We start from the raw sequence: 18,231 nt of genomic DNA on the forward strand, positions 1-18,231 counted from the left end.
TATTTATTAATAAAAAAAACAAAAAAAAACAATGGCATCATTTTGAACAGTAGTTTATTAAATTGGATGTTTATAAAACATTGTGGATGCTGTTTTGTTAACATGGTGTAAATACCATTGTCCATGTTGTGAAATTGAAACTTTTGAGGGGGGAGCAACCTTTCTATCACAGCCCATAGGAAGACAGGGTGGGGTGAGGCCCATAAATCCTCGTTCCTCATCACACTTGATACAAGCCATCAGAAGCAATGATTAGGATACAAATGCATCATGTTAATCACATTGACATGTTCGTACTTTTTCAGTTTAGTTGTAATTAGTGTTTTTTTAATCATGCTCAGAAAACTACCTATAAGTACTTTGCCAAAATTTCACACAAGTCCCAGGGTCAAAGACAATGGCTCCCATGTTTCCACTCAATCTTATAATACTTTGCTGCTTTTTACCTCACCCCAAACGTCATGTGATTTCTGTAAAATTACAACTGCTTTTTTCAATCTTACACAAGAATATTCTAGTCAAGGGATGAAAATTGTCACTCACTTCTAAGTGTTTGGCAACCACTTAGATATTATATACTTTCCTATAGGAGAATCATCCACAGATAAGAGTCCTATAATATATATACATTCTGGTTAGAGAATTTGCATAGAACTTTGTGTTTCTATGTCACTACACTAATTTGTAACTGCAATACTGTATCTGCAATTTTGACTGGGGCAGCATGGTTTCAAAGTGTGCCCTGAAAATAAAAATAGCAGTTACAAAATATTTTCTTTTGAAGCATTTGTCATCCAAAATATATTCCATGATTATGTGTGAGAGTTTAGGCTGCATGAGATAAAAGGCAATTCCAAATGTAAAAACAAAAATGGTGAGATCAGATGCTCCAAAGTATAGTCTCTCAGTAAAGCAAGAGGAACGAGGCAACACAAAATTCAAAATTTCCAGGATGGCACTGGACAGCATGAGAGGGTACAGCTGCATTGCTCAGAGGTGTAAGTGGGATAGTACAGTGGTGATGGAGCCTGTGTCACATGAAGTCCTCATAGTCTTGGGCATAGCCACCATCAAACTCAGCATAGTCCAGGTCGTCTCTCAGCTGTGCTTTCAAACCGCCACCAGCTAACACACCTTTCTTCTTTTTCTTTCCTTTGTTTTGCTGTAAATGACAATAGGCCACTTTTAAGACTCACATCAGGCCTGAAGTTAACATGTAGATAAAACAAAATCACCAACCAATCAAATGTGAAAACACTGAAATAAAACATAGAAGGTTAGGGGACAACATAAATTAGATCAAGAAAAAAAACTATCAGGATAAAATTACTTAATTCATTCACCACATAAAATAAGGCTTTGTTATAAAAAACCCAAACTTTATAATCTGCATTAAGGCATTACTAAATAGGTACATAAAGACATACACAAAATAAAACGATTAGTATCTGAGAAAAATGTATCTTTGAGAAGTTATATCAAATATTTTCTGTTACCAAATGTTACCAAAAGAAGCTCAATGATTTGAAACCCGTTCTAAACTATAAACATTAAAACTCCATAATTTGATAATAAAATGAGCAATGTCTGTGAAGGTTCTCAGTCATCCGAGTCATGGTTACTTCTTGTCGAGATGTTTTCGTGGCAACTGGACTTGATATTCCTCACTTGGAAATGTTTCACCTCTCATCCGAGACGCTTCTTCGATTCGAATGGACTGTTAGTAGCTTCCCCACTGTGGTAGCCACAACCTTTTGCCCACATAGAACACTATACTGTGATCCATCCCAGGACAGATCAGCTCACACAGACCGACCAATCTGTGTCCCCCAAACCACCCGGAGAGGGTCCATTGTTGGAACCACACCCCATTAACTACCGCCTGTGCCTCAGTCCATGTGATTGACTTGGTCTCTCTCCTGCCTTCCACAATTTGAGAAATTTGACTACACCTTTTCAAATCTTAATCCAAGCATGTCCCAAGAAGTTGTACCTTTGTTCCCACCTAACAACACCCCTATTGACACACCATCCCCTTTCAACTTAGCTTCTGTAAAACAGCTCTCCAACCCTGTTTTTTTTTTTTTCCCCCAGAAACTCCTCACAGTCCTTTTGAACTGAAGAAGCCTCTTGGAGAGGTGAAACATTGTCAAGAAAAGAAAATAAGAGTCCAGTTGCATCCAGAGGACATATTGACATGCTTTCAGGTCCAAGCTGACTCATCAGTAATATAAACAACACTGATATGAACTTTTTACCTCCCTTACTCCAAATACAATGTGTTTTGGGCAAAACAGGCAAATAACTCAATACAGTGCAAAAACAAGTAATATTTTACCTGTTGTCTCGCTCTGCTAATGTCAAATCTATAGGTAAATTGTGACAGCTTTGGAATAAACCGTGTAAGGCTATCTGGGGGCCAACATCCCATTGTGGATGAATGTATTATATGTTAGACATGATATTAAAGAAAGTGCACTAGCTTACCTTTTCTTGTTTCTGTTTTTCACTAAGTAGGACTGAGAGGGAATTACTGATTTTCTTCAAGTCATCTACTTCCACTGGAGGAGAAAAGCAACATTATAACTAATTAAAATGTAGAGCAAGGCAATTAGCATTATTGTTGAAAAAATACTAATAAAAATGCTGGCTAACATGAAATACAGAGTTCCCGAAACAATGAATCCAAGAAACTTGAATAATGCACAGATTTTTCAAACTGGGTTATCTTTTCTTTGAGTAATTTCTCAAATTCTGTGAAGTCTTCTTTGGAAGATGGACACATGGCATCAATGCCTGCAACACTGTTTGAGGTTATGCCAACACCTGAAACAAAGAAAAAAAATCAGTTTGGTATATGTATATGCATACACAGTATCACAAACAAATGTAGACCTCAATCATTTTAAAGTGGGGACGAAAATGATGTATTTGAAAAGCACCAAAAACTTAACATGTTAACATTTAAAGTGAGATAAGTCATGAAGCTATGTAGTTATGTAATTAAACAATTTTCTTGTGAAAATGCTGCATTTTTTTTAAAAATGTGTATGTATGTAATGTCATTGAAACATCAAGTAACGGCTTAAAGAAATTATGTGACATTTGATTTAAGAGGGGAGCAGGAAAATTTATAACACCATATTTTAAAAAGATGATTTATTACCAAAAGTATCTTTTGCTAACTCCAGGTCTGCATCTTCCTGTAACTTCTTCACTCTCAACTTCTCTGCTAATTGTTCATCAGGAGTAAGATTTTCTTGCTGTCAAAACAGTTAAATACAACCACAATAACGGTTTGTATTATATACACTTCAACCACTACGGTCAATCATTAAAGAAGCAACAGAGATGAAAAAACCTGTTTCTCATTCAGCTCCTGATGTAACTTCTTTAAGCGATTTTCTCTCTCTTTAATTTTCTCGCTCAACTTTTTCTTTTCAGACACCTTTGTCTCTGCAGATAAAACAAGGGCAAAGAGTTAAAACAGGCAAAGAAATGGCTACTGAACAATTGTTATTTGTGATTAAGAGCAGCAAACCTGTTTTTTTTTCTTCTTTTTTCAGTTCGTTATCTTCATCTTCTTCATCATCATCCCAGTTGTCCTAATGAAGGAAAAACGTTGAGTTTCACTTTGATAATATACATGAAAGAATCCTAAAAATATGTCAACACAATGTCATATGTAGGTATGATTAGGTAATTAACAAATGCATTCATCAAAATTGTCTTTTAAAAACATTTCATCAATATTTCAATAATTGATTTCCCTGATGCATCATCAAAAACAATGCATGGGAACTACGCAGTTGTACCTCAATCCATGTAAGAATTCTGATTCTTTAGTATGGCGGAGTTTCGGTGAGTACTGAGATATGTACAACGTGTGTGCAAAATGTGTTATAGGGAACCCTGCCTGGGAGGACTGACCGGCATAAATATGCTTTAATGCTTGTTTCACACAAGAATGTGTTGCTAAAAAAAGCACAAGGACTTATTTCTTTAAAAATCGCAATTTATAAAACATTTTAACCCACAGGCGCAGCCACTGAGTTACAAGCGCAATGCTTGCTGGGTTGATGATGTATACAGGTTTTATTGTTAATTTTGGCTTTCTGCTAGTGTTAAATTTTGCTTTGTATAGTATATATGGTAATAAAACCATATTCTGCAGCTCTTGGGTGCAAGACCCAGTCCAAGGGAAAAAACAGGGACGGATATTAATCTACACAGCTTTCCAAGACAGGAGAAGAAAAGAGTGGGAAAGAGCCTGTGGACATACACAACTTCCTAAGGATCCACAGCTGTGTTCTCGCCTCTTCAGATGTGTTTGACGCATTTAGGCGACCTACGCTACTGAAAGAGTCCAGGGGCGTTGCTAGTTTTAATCTGACGCTAAAGCCAAATGCTGTGTCTAAAGATTTCTTTCACAAACACACAAAAGGTCCTTGGGAAAAAAGTCAAGTCAGCTCAAAGAAAACTCCACAGGCAGGATAAATGCCAGATAATCACCTGCATGGATGTCACCAACCCGTTACTGCAGAAGTAGCATCTGATGACAAAAGACTGGGTACCACCCCGATCACAGAGGAAGCTGATGACTAATTACCCGGTCAGTCAGCACAGCACTTTGTAAGTCAACAGGTAACAGTGGATGACAAAAAGCGGAGCTCCTTACAACAGACGCTCTCCCTGTGTTAGCATAGGAATGCAGTTATCACATGCACACCAGCACCTTTGGACTTTTGCCTCTTTACATCTTTGTTCATTTTCATTTGACACCTGTCTTCAACATTATCCTCTCTCAGGTTCAAATTACATTTTTTTTCCACCGCAGGATAAAATGAATGGGACTGTGCCCAGTGCAACCTCATGACATCACAACCCAGACAGCATTGAGACTTAAAATAAAAATGGTGGCCTATGAGTGAAAGAGTCTTCATTACAATTTCATATTAAGTATATGTTGAGATACTGCATTGTTTTCATGTAGCTGGTACAAATATTGATCAAATAGTACAATTAAGCGATCCAAGATGGTGCCACAAATGGCCGCTACAGTGAGTCAGTGCATGTTGTTTTGTCTTATTTGTAAACTCTGCTTTTTGTCAAAGTTCTGGGAGCTCATACATCAAAGAGAAGCTCATGAACATTAGGGCCTCAACCCCTGCCGATTTATTCCCAACTTTCATCCCTACACCAGTGGAATTACTAAAGATCCTGGTCAAAGGTGTGCAACGCTGTGAAATGCCGCAGGAGAGGAAGGCACTCTGGTGCCCTTGTGCACCTCTGTGCACATCGCACATTGTTACATGGAATATTCCTATCTAACGTGTGTTCACTGGGAAACAAACTGGACAAACTTTAGCTGCTGCTAAGGAAACACAGGGACTTTCTTCATCTTCTATTATGTGTTTCAAGAAGATGTGGCTGTGTGGATCTGTGTCAGACACTGCACTACAGTTGGTGCGCTTCCAACTCTTTGGACCTGCTCGTGACACAGGACTTTCTAGCAAAACGAGGACCCCCAGGCATGTTTGAACTGCAACAACTAGGATGTTTTCAGGTCTAACATCACTAATCCGGTCAAGTATCAGAGGCTGTGTTCCATAATGCCACCCAGGTGAGTTAACAGACCCTGATTCACAGCAAAACTCAGAAAGTTAAGGCAAGAGATGGAAGCAGTGTTTAAAAGTGGGGACAGACTCTTGTTCAAACAGGCCAAGTACAGATTTAGCAAGCGGGTGAAGGAAGCTAACCGGCTGTACTCAGCGAAACCACAACACCAATTCTCAGCCAATAACTGCTTTTGTCAGAAAAGAGTTAAGACAGCCTACCAGTTTTAAATCAAGCCACCACCACCACTCTATTAACAATGCACATCTAGCCAACGACCTAACAAGTTCACATTTGAAAAAATATGCGACAGTCCTGACTTGATCCCCCTCTGACAGCATGCCCCAGCTCAAGCATCCCCCCCACACACATGCACAATACCTCTTTCACTTATGGAAAGAGATTTGAGTAGAATTTTCAAAAGGCAGAGCCCCCGCAAAATAGAAGACGTGCCCGTCAAGAGGTGCTTGTTTTAGGGGGCAGCATGAGGCAGAGTAATCGTCTTTGGAACCGAACATTCCTGGTTCAATTCCCAGCTCCTCATAGTGTGTCCAAGTGTTGCTGAGCAAGACACTGAACCCTCAACTACTCCTCTGGCACTGACGGACAGCAGCCAACAGCTCATGGCCCATCCATGATGGGTTAAATTCAGAGAATTAACTTCCGCACGAGGGATAAATAAAGTATAAATTATCATTACCGTATTTTTTCGGACTATAAGTCGCATTTTTTTCATAGTTTGGCCGGGGGTGCGACTTATACTCTGGAGCGATTTATGTGTGAAATTATTGAGCTCTCTTGTTCTGATGTGTGTGTGTCTGTGTCTGCGTGTGTGTCTTTAATATAACAGTGATCGTCTCACACACACACGCCAACCAATCAAAATTCAGCATGGGCGGGTCATGGCAGAAGTGCGTTGTGAAAAAAGATGCTATCAGCGACTTCTGTACCTATGAAAATTGATCATTTCAACATTTGCAGTAACTTATAAAAAAACTGAGAAGGGCTGAACAAAAATGGCTTTGAAAAGAAAATCATATTCTGCAGGTTACAAGCCGGAAGTAGTGAAATATGCAGCCGTAAACAGCAGTCGAGCAGCAGACAGAAAGTTTAAAATTGGTGAGAAACTTGTAAGGGACTGGCGAACAGCGGAGGTTACTCTTACTGAAATGAAGGAAACTACAAAAGCTAATTGTGGGCTAAAAGCTAGCTTGCACATGGGTGCTTGAACAACTTGCTGCCAGGAGAGGCTTGTCAACAGTGCAGTTGCGTCTACACACCCAGGTAGTACCCAAGGAGATGAATATAAATGACTTTGCGGGAGGACCTTCTTGGTGTTGCCGCTTCATGCAACGCAATCACCTCTCTATCAGAGCAAGGATGCCATTCTGTCAGGATCCAGAAAGGCTGGAATAATTGGAACTGCAAGTGACGATGACTCTGACGTAAGCGACATACCGGTAGATGAGGAAGCGGCGCACTGTCTACCTTCGGAGTTGGCGGAGTTGTTCAAAAGTGACACCGAAGAAGAAGATTTCGTTGGACTTGGTGATTAAGAGTGACATTAATTGTTTGGTAGTAGCATGTGCTATATGCTATAGTTATTTGAATGACTTACCATAATATGTTACATTAACATAGCCATAGCACGTTATCAGTTCGTTGTTTATGTGTCATATAGGCTTTACTAGGCTATACTTATTCAGCCTGTTGTTCTCTATTCTATTTTTATTCTAAATTGCCTTTCAAGATGAAATGTCTATTCTTGGTGTTGGATTTTATCAAATAAATTTAACCCCAAAAATGCGACTTATACTCTAGTGCGACTTATATATGTTTTTTTGGTTCTTTATTATGCATTTTTTGGCTGGTGTGATTTATAATCCGGAGCAACGTATAGTCCGAAAAATACAGTACATACCAGTCTGCTTTAAGGCCGCCACCATCATCCCTGTCCCCAAAAAGGGACAATGGAATTCAGACTACAAACTCTCTACTGAGCTCTGAGATGATGAAGTCATTTGAATGCCTTGAGCTGTCCTACCTAAAGTCAATCACAGACCCTCTCCTGGCCCCCCTGCAGTTCCCTACAGAGCCAACAGGTCTAAAGACACAGTAAATCTGGCCATCAAACTTCATCCTAAAACACCTAGAAACAGCAAGAACCTATGCCAGGATCCTGTTTTGTAGATTCAATTTCTGCCTTCAAACACAATTATCCCAGCTCTCTTATAGGACAAGCTCTCCCGGCTGAACATAACTGACCCATCTGTTGGTAGATCAGACTTCTTGTCTGACAGGAGGCAGCATGTGAAGCTGGTAAAACATGCCTCTGATTCCCAGACCATCAGTATCAGCTCCCTCAAAGGTTGTGTTCCCCCCCCCCCTTTACACCGACACCTGCACCTCCAATCACCAGTCTGTCAAGCTCCTGAAGTTTGTGCACAACACACAGTAAATTCCTTTTATTTGAAAAAAACATGTGGTGAATAAAGACTTTCTAAATCTGAACATCCCTATAAAGAACAGAAACATTTTTAAGTGTGTATTGATATGTGCATTCAGATTTGTACAAATACAGCCAAATCTTTCTCCCCGACAAAGACAATAAATGCTTTTGAAGTATCTGGTTTGATATGGGAGTTTTTTTCTGAGGTAGTCTAAGCAAGTACCTCCTCCGTACTGAGTTGTGACTGCATGTTGCTTACATTTAAATCATTGGCAGAGTGGGTTGCATTTTATAACTTAATTCCGACTATGATGTGTCTAATGATGTGGTGGTATTAAACCATATTACAACTACAAGCCTTGTTTGGCCAGCAGTACATGTTGTAGACTTGAGACTCTAATAACAGGGTTTCTGCGGCTATCAGCTAATCTAATGTTAAACTTAATGTTTTAATGACACTTAAAACCAATTCAATGCCCATGTCTGACAGCAGATGCTTTTCTTTAAAATGTCAATTATTTGCATCGGGAATAGATTTTGCACGATAGCAGATATGTACATATGACCTGAGTGACAATGGGGGGGGGGGGGGGGGGGGGGGGCAGGGGAGTACATATTTCTTAGTTTGTTTCCATTTTGCTCAATGTTTTGCAGTTCAAGGCTTTTGTCTTTGCATCTTCTCATAGTATTTGACTTTGTGATCGTATGAGCCATGAGTGCACTGCCTGCATGGTTTTCAGCTTTCCCAGCAAGTTCATTAGCGTCCTCCTGTAGGCTGGCGCACACCTCTGTCAACATAGCCTTTTTGTTTTTCAATGCTTCCAGCTCATCCTCTGATGCTTTTTTTTTTCTAAAGTTCACACATTGTACCCTCTCCTCAATGAGGTACATCCTGTATTTTGTCCTGGCTGAGGCGACTGAAGCCGACGTGAGGGACACTTTTAGAACACCTGCACAAGCTCTGACCTGGTCACAGACTTGTCTCATGGACTCAACAGTTTGTACAGTTATTTTGCAGGTCTCCACTTCCCTGTGGAATGCTACCACGAAAATCAGTTCTTTCCTAAAGTGTGGGGCAGGTCCAAATGCTATAATATGGCTTGTCTTGTCCTCGCCACATGCAAACGATTTAGCAACATTAGTATCTCTGAGCTGTTTCAAGCAATGTTTCCTGACTATTGTCTGACGGACACAAGTGGTGCTGCACCACAGTGTTCTGACACCAGAGCACCTCACTGTAGGTCGCTGGCACTCCCACCTGTCGTGGCACTGCTAGAGGTGGTCACGATAGCAGCGGTGGTGGTAGGAGCAGCAGAACCTATCCTGTTGGCAGCCGGAGCAGTTGCTTAGCTAGTCCCAGAAAAACATCCACTACAATCAACTGCTGCCTGCCATTCGCCAACTTCTGACTTGTCTGACTGTGTGTGATTTATTCATGTTGATACGGATTATCACACTATTCCGATCATAATCAAATAGCCTCATCAAGATAAATTGCCGACCATATTAGAGTGATGAGTCTAAAGCTAGAAATTAAAGGTGTGATGAGAAATTCTGGGGAGGTAGATGAGATGCAGAATATCTCCAGAGGCGAAAGAGTAGTAATTGGTGCAGGCATCAGAGGTGTTTAAGAAGTGAAGGTCATATTTGGTATCCCTGACAGGAACAGAGACAAATAGCTGTAGTAAAATCTTTCTTCCAAGACGGGTACGAATACAGGGTAACTTAGGAGTGGGGGTACGAGCACACAGGTAGACTACATCTTGTATTGACCATATAATCTGAAGATGATCACTGACTTCAAAGTAGTGGTAGGTAAGAGTGTAACCATACAGCATTGGATGTTAGTTCACAGGAGGCTATGGTGACAGGGATGATGGGCAAGGAACAAAGTGTTGTATGGTTTTTGGAGAAGGGTAGAGACACCCTATGGGTGGTCAGGAGGAGCTCCCAGATAACTGGACAACTATAGCTAATGTTATCAGGAAGACAAGTAGAGGAGTACTTGTGTCATCAGGAAAGGAAAGTAGATAAGGTGAACTGGTGGTGGAATGAGAATGTGCAGGGGTGTGTAAAGAGAAAGAAGAAGAAGAAGTGGAACAAAAGGAGAGTAGACAGGAGTACAGGGAGATACATGGTGTATGTAGGAATGACAAAAGCTAAACCGAGAGCATATGATAACTGGTATGATATGCTAGTCCCAGAGGAAGGAGAGAATGATTAACAAATTAAGTACACAAGAAAATATACCAAAAAAAAGGGGTCTCAAGCAATGTTTCCTCTAAGCTGCGCAACTGCCCAATTTCGCACTGCTCGCACACGCTCAGCGTACAAGACAACTGATCCAACGCAGTGAACACACTGCAAATTAATTAGATACAACTTTTTTTCTGTATCATTTTGCTGTGTAACAGGTGTCCAGCCAATCATACGATACAATGCAATTACACTCCGTAGCCAGTCACAGCATTAACAGTACTTGCACACGTGCTCTGCCCATCCACGCTATATAACAATAACAGTGTGGAGGAGTTAAGTGATGCTAATGCTAACATGCTAAACCCTTATCACAGCGAAACGAGCGGGTAGTGAGTGTGATACGTCCACTCACCACATAAAAGCAAAAAGGAATTCTGGTCTTCTAAATTGGAATGGCTGTCGAAATATGTGCAGCCATTGTGGTGAAACTGGGTGAGATTTTTACTTTTTCGAGTGAGAAAGGTCTGCTCTGCAAAACATGCAGCAGAAGGCCAGTTTTCCGATGGAAAAATATGGACTAAATGGAAGCTGTGATCCCAGGTATGATACTGGTGTGTGGTGTGCACATCTAATCTTCCTCACAGTGGTCCTCAGTGTGCTAAGGGAGGTTTTCTGTATCCCCAGACATATGAAAAATTAGAGGAACATTGGTGTCAAGCAGGAGGCAGAGCAATTGTCCTTAGAACCGAACATTACCGGTTCAATTACTGGCTCCTCCCAGTGTGTCAAAATGTTGTTGTGCAAAACATTGAACCCCTAACTGCTCCCCTTGCGCTGGCGGGTGGTATGGCTCTGCTCATGGTTCATCCAGAATGGGTTAAATGCAGAGAATTAATTTCTCCACGAGGGATTAATAAAGTATGAATTATTATTATTACGTACCAGTCTGCTTTAAGGCCTCCACCATCACCTGTGTCCTCAAAAATCAAGGACCACAGAACTCAGACTACAGACTCATTGCTCTGACCTCTGAGGTGATGAAGTAATTTGAATTAAGTATAAATTATCACCATTAAGTTGGCAAAACACAGATAGACATTGGAAGGATGCGCAGCACGTTTAGATAGGTAAGGATAGAGGGGGGCATTTACTGACTGGTGTCAGAAGAGTGATGGGAAGATGGAAAGAGTACATTGAAGATGTGATAAATGATCAAAATGAAAGACAGTAGAGGAGGTGCCTATTGTGGACCACGAAGTAGCAGAGATCAGTAAAGGTAAAATGGTGATGAGGGCACGGACAAGGATGAAGAGTGGAAAATTGGTTGGTCCTAATGATATACCTCTGGAAGTATGTAAGTGTTTACAAAAGGCAGCACTAGTTTTTTACTAGATCATTCAACAGGATCTGAAGAGTGAGAGGATGCCTTAGGAATGCTAGAAGTGTGATGGTGCCTATTTTTAAAGGGAGATGTTCAGAGTTGTCGTAGCCATTGGGGAATAAAGTTCACCAGCCATGAAATGTTATGAGAAAGAGTACTGGAAACTAGACACAGCAGAGTAATACATGTAAAGTTTTTTGCTTTCAGAGTGTTGACAGAGATGATCAGGGAAGGTGTACTGTGCCTTCTAGACCTCTAAAAAGCATATGCCAGGGTGCCAGGAGAAGAACTACTGTATTATTTGAAGAAGTCTGGAGTGACAGAGAGGCAATGTTAGACTAGTGAAGGACATATCGGAGAGTTGTAAGACAGTGGGTAAGGGTGCCTTTGGTATGACAGAGGACTTCAAAGTGGAGGTGGAACTGCAACAGGGATCAGCTCTGAGCCCCTTCTTGTTTGCAATGGAGAGGGAAAGGCTAACAGATGAGGTTAGACCGTAATCTCCATGTACTGTTTGTAGATAACATTGTGCTCTCTAGTGAGAGAAGGGAGCATAGGGAGGGAAAAATAAAGATGTGGAGCCAAATTGAGAAAGAATTCATGTGCGTGAATGACAGGGATGCAAGTGGAACAGCTGGGCAACAGACAGGAGAGATAAAGAATGTTCAAGCAGGTCAAAACAGGTGGAGATGACAGGGGTAATGTGCAACAAAATAGTATCAGCCAAAATGAAAAGTAAGATGTACACATTTGTGGTGAGACCACAGATGTTGTATGGTTTGGTGGCAGTGGCACTGAGGAAGACAGGAAGCAAAGTTAGAGGCAGCAGAGGAAAAAAAAAAGTTCTCTTTTTGCTTGTGACAAGGATGGATATGATCAGGAACGAGTCCTGAGGGACAGCACATGCTAGATGCTTTGGAGGTAAACTCAGAGAGCCCAGACTGAGACGGTTTGGACAGGTACAGAGTAGGGTAGAGAATATATTGGTAGAAAGGAGCTGAGACTGGAAATGGCAGGGATGAGCCCAAGAGGAAGACCAAAGAGGACATTTATGGATGTAGTCTAAGAGGACATGAAATGCAGCCTCAGGAGGGCACAAGCCAGTGTGTCTCTGAGCTGGTCCCAAGCCGGAATAATGCAAAGGGTTGTATCAGGAAGGGCATCCAGCTAAAACCTGTGCCAAAACCAAATATGCAAATCAAACCTACAAACTTCATAACACATCAGTTGAGGCCTGGGTCAAACACACTCGCCATCGCTGCCAGAAACCTAAAAGGTACCAGAAACATGCTCTCACTCTCTAAGATCTTGTTGAATAATCAAACCAGAAACTCTGCCTGTAGGTGTATCGTCAGGACCAAATGCTTTTCCACTCTTCATCCTACTTCACTCCCCCATATTCCATATTCTCATCACTCTTCTGCCACCTGTCAATACATTTCATCCTTTACCTTTAACCAGACACCGGCTGCACAGCTTTCCCATCTCTGTTTAGCCAAAATGTATAAATCATTCTGTCCCTCCTTATTTTCCAACCTGGCATACAAGTCATCAAATGGCCTTTGCCACCCCTGCATTTACCTTGCACTTCACCCCCTAGTACTCCTAGCTGCTTTCTTCAGTCCCCTCATTATCCCACTTCTTTTTTTCTCAACTATTTCCCTGTATATATATTTCCCTGTATATTGGGGGCGGCTAGCACAGGAGGTAGAGCAATCATCTTTGGAACCAAACATCCCTGGTCTGATTCCTGGCTCCTCCTAGTGTGTCCAGTGTTGTTGAGCAAGACACCAAACCCCTAACTGTTCTCCTGGCATTGGTGGATGGCAGCCTATTGCTCATGGTTCATCCATGATGGGTTAATTGCAGAGAGCAAATTTCCTCACAGGGATTAATAAAGGATAAATAATTAATATATGCTCCTACACTTTCATATTTCACTACCAATTCTGCTTTCTACTTCCTTTCCAGATGACACATCAAGTACATTCCTGTCTCCCAGATCACATTAGCTATAGTTGCGCAGTCATTGTGAAGCTCCCCCTGACCATACAGAGCCTTTCTCAACTCCTCCCTGAAAACCATACAACACATTTCCCTTTTCAGCTTCCACCGCATTATCCTCTGCTCTACCTTTGTTCTCTTCATTTTCCCTGTCACCAGATTCATCCTACAAACCCCTATCCTATGCTGTCAAGCTAAACTCTTACCTACCACTGTGTTGCAGATACTGATCACCATCAGATTACCCGGTCTATAAAAGATGTATTCTACTTTTGTGTTCCTAACTGAGCTCTTATAAGTTACCCTATGTTTCTGCCCTTTCTGGAACAAAGTACTCACTACCACTAGCCACTTCAATCCTTTTTGCACAGTCAACTACCATCTGTCCCTATGTGTTACCATTCTGGATACCAAACCACTAGAACCAGCAACAGATAATGTATCCGCAGCTGTCTTAAGTGGAAACACCTTTTATTCCATTAAATATTAACACCGTTCCAGTTTAAAACTTTTCTTAAAAGTGTGTCAGGTAGCACCCCATATTAAAAATGGTAAACATAAATCCAGAATTTTCGAATATCTATAAATATCAAAAGGGGAAGTAGGTCAAATTTACCAGCAATGGAGACATTTTAGAGTTATCCATTTCACACTTAACGGGCTGAAACATTATGGCAACACAATTTTTGATTAAAGTTTGAGACAGAGTTGCTTCATAAACTACACTGCAATATACAGAAAAGGAGGTGATGAACGGATGTACATCCTACATTGCATTTACTTATTTTAATGAATGAATGAGAAATTGCTGAGGGGACATGCCGCCTGCGCCCACCACCACCACTGAAGTGAACAGTCTCTAGAAATGGCAGCATTTCCATTTGTGATTCACATTATGAGTCATCTGAAGGAAATCCATTGCCTGCTCAGAAAGTCAACCTCCACACAAAGATTTAACTACAGTCCTTGTATTCATTTAGGCAACAGGAACATCTACACAGTGGTTGGACCAGTGGTTGGCGTGGCTGCATCACAGCAAGAAGGACCCTACTTCGATTCTCTTCATCTTGTTAGGGGACCATTAAGGGTGGCACATTTGGAATTAGGTACGGGAAAGAGAGGTAAATCAATCACGCATCTTAAAAAAATTATAATAATAATTCTAACTTATAAATTGGACCCAGGCAGTTTTTAATATATAGTAAAACCCAGTGGTTCACTGAGAAGTTCACCTCAGAGGAAGTTATCTGTTCATTAATCATGTATCTAAACTAATTATTGTGCAGTTCGGGTCACAGGGATGCTGAAGCCCATCACAGCTGTCTCTTGGCATGAGGCGGGGTGCACCCTGGACTTGTCGCCAGTCAGTTGCAGGGCTATATATGGAGAAAAACATCCATACACACTCACATTCCCACATCTTGTGATTCCCAGTCTTTCTATGATCATAACAAATCTGCTGAACCTAATCAGGTAGTGGGTTCTCCAAGTCTTTTCAAAATCAGTAACTATGGAGTGGTGTGTTCCAAGCTGGGGCCAGGGGCTTTACTTTAACAGTTTCATACAATTTATTTCAATGGATTAAGATGAAGTGAAATGATTGTGGACAATTTTCTTCTTATTATTGATAATGATTATAATAATTTATACTTTATTAATCCCTCATAGGGAAATTTTCTAGGGAAATTTGCTCTCTGCAATCAACCCATCATGGATGAACCATGACCAGTAGAACTGCCGTCCATCACGCCAGGGGAGCAATTAGGGGTTCAATGTCTTGCTCAACAACAGTTGGACACACTAGGAGGAGCCAGGAATCGGAGTAGGAATGTTCGATTCCAAAGACGATTGCTCTACCTCCTCCACGCACCCTTTCCTGTCCATTCATTACGTGTAGCCAGCAAGAGCTTGTCAGCGCATGACAGGTACCTTTTTAATGCGATGTGTATGTTCATCTATCCATCCGTCCTTTCCCGCTTATCCGGAGTCGGGTCGCGGGGACCCTTGTGTGTTCTTTACACTTAAATCATTAATGTGTTCTACATTACATTTCACACAGCAAATAGACAACCCATCACCAACCTAAAATCAGGTGACATGTTCATTTTGACTTTGAGCACCTGCTCCTTAAGAAAATCTCCACATGGCATTGTGAAATTGTAATTAAAACAAAGTCTATACATATTTTTCATATTATATTTCATATTACTAATTCATATTTTATTACCAGATACATTAAACATGTATGCAATGAATGTTAATTTGATGGAAATTCATTTGCAGATAAACAGTAATGCAGTAATTCTTAGGCTAGCATTATATCTAATATAATATTAAGGTATGTCAAACTGTATTACCCTGTAATTTCTGATACTTAAAGGGGAGAACAATGCAGAGAATATTTGATCATGCAGACAAAGCAAGCAAGGGGGAAATGATACAGCAGGCAAATGGAAGAGATTGGTGAAAGTCTATAAATATATTTATTAACAATCCTGCTTGATTGACCAACTTAAATTTTAGTGAAAATAATATCCACTGGACTATGGCAAAATTAACAGCTTTTTACACCTTCAGTTTCTCAGATATAAGACAGTCTGCAAATGTAACCGTGCAGTTACTTTTAAACTAAAATGATGTGACATACATGATACAATCAGCATTTACCTCTTGAGATATTTAAGAGTTTCAAAAAATGCATGCTGTTATTTCCAGACATAAGGTTACATGTACTGTAATATGACCGCAACTGTCCTTTATGGATAAATAGAGTAGACCTGTCACTTTTAATAAATGGCCTGACTTTCTGGAGCTTATTGTTCGAACCATATGTCAGAACACTAACAACTGAAGCGGCTCCAATTTCACAAACTCATGACGATTGTGCTCGATTTGTTAACAAATATTTTGACACCGCTCGTATAAAACCTTCCTGAATTGTCACATTGAGCTCTAATGCCGAGACAGTCGGAGAGTTCCATGGCTGGACTCTGGTTTAGTCTGTCAGCAACCAATATGATTTCACCTGACCGTGGCTATAGATTGCTAGCATGCTAAATTGCCTCATGTCGAAGGTAGCATGAGCTAAAAAGTAAATCGCGATGCAACAGCTTGCAACGTCATATGGCAGGCATTTGATAACCTTTCATCGAGGCGATGAATTATCAGTCCATACTTGCCATGGAAACTACAGTACCCAACGTTGAGTTTACGAACAACATATTAAGGAATATTACAGGTCGTTCCTCGTTGCAAGCAGGCACTAGTTAGCTACCAAATGGCCCAGTCAAAGCTTAGCGTGGAGCTAGGTGATACAAATCCACAAACTGTCACCATCAATATCAAGACAACGATCGAAAATCAATTTCAAGCCCCTGCCACTAACCGATGTGAAGTTAAGCGCCATTTCATGTGGGCTGTATATAGGAGTGTATCGTTGACGACACTTATTTTCCTGCGGGTAGCGTGGAGCCACATTGGTTAGCCGCCAGCTACATCGCATACAGCTAACACGGGGTCGGGGATTTGGTTATATGTCATTGTGTACGCGATGAAAAACTGCTGGTTTGTCTTGTGCGACAAGAGCTTAATTACTGATACACTTCCAAAGTACATTCCCGTCTTAAGAGAATTTGCGACATAAAATTACCTTGACATCGTCCTCTTCATCTTCGCCTTCCCACTTGTCCTGCGCTGCCGCCTTTTTAATTGACTCCACCGGCTCGAAGTCTATAAAAACGAAACCATAAAATTTGTGAGACCAGGATACGAATGAGCGTGACAATTAAGACACGACTGTTTTTCTTAACGACTGTCACTAACACGCGACGGATATTAATGCATGTGTATACAGAGTGAGCTAAATGTTCCAACTTAGTTTCTCACCCCAGTCCGCCATGTTGGCTGTAAAGGTTGAGTGTTTGATTCTGTTGGCCACGTTCAGACCGCAGCTCCCACCTCTTTGACGTCACTGCGTGACCTAATCTTATGTTCCACGGCTCCAGCACTATTTCAAGACACACGACACGCCCACAATCCTGGCCTTTTATTTTTAAATAGTTTCATTTATGCAAGTTTCACATTTCACGCGCATTATCATCAATGGACTTGTCCACCAGATAGATGTAATTTTACCAAGGACGAACACGTCACTGTAAGTCCATCTGCCTCAACGCAACTAATACAGTATTATTAGTGCAGGCCAGAACTGTGAGCTTGGAGGCGGTCGTGATATTGAGAATCACTTTATCACTTTTGACATCATAAAGAGGTCGGTGAGCAGAAGTTATGATGTCATTTTTTTACATTTTTTTTGGGGGGGCGGGGGGGTCTTGTCTGTCATTGATCTTCTCCTTTCGCCTTTTCCCTTCAGGGTATGTCACAGTAAATCAACCTTCTCCATCTAACCCTATTCTCTGTATCATCCTCTCTCACTACATCCATAAATCCTCCCTTTGGTCTTCCTCTAGACCTCCAATTCCAACATCTGTCTACCAATATATTCACTATCCCTCCTCTGTACATGATCATACCATCTCTGACCTTCTCTCCAAAACATCTAGCATGTGGTGTTCCTCTGATA

The 18,231-nt window shown here is 41.0% G+C and overlaps 1 protein-coding gene across 1 annotated transcript; it reads right to left on the reverse strand.

Annotated features, from left to right (window-relative positions):
• Positions 1-37: 37 nt before the first annotated feature.
• On the reverse strand, positions 38-17,626 carry eif3jb (eukaryotic translation initiation factor 3, subunit Jb). The gene is made up of 8 exons (XM_086174875.1): positions 17,535-17,626; positions 17,299-17,378; positions 3,542-3,605; positions 3,362-3,456; positions 3,167-3,263; positions 2,656-2,826; positions 2,488-2,561; positions 38-1,162 (listed from the first exon to the last, which is right to left on the reverse strand). The coding sequence occupies exons 1-8, from the start codon at positions 17,545-17,547 to the stop codon at positions 1,034-1,036; spliced, it is 723 nt and encodes a 240-aa protein (XP_086031001.1). The 5' UTR covers positions 17,548-17,626; the 3' UTR covers positions 38-1,033.
• Between the last annotated feature and the right edge of the window lie 605 nt (positions 17,627-18,231).

Source organism: Fistularia commersonii, chromosome 27 (genome assembly GCF_037954325.1).
Source record: "Fistularia commersonii isolate RoL2024-O1a breed Wild chromosome 27, RoL_Fcom_v1.0, whole genome shotgun sequence".
NCBI classification, from domain to species: Eukaryota; Metazoa; Chordata; class Actinopteri; order Syngnathiformes; family Fistulariidae; genus Fistularia; species Fistularia commersonii.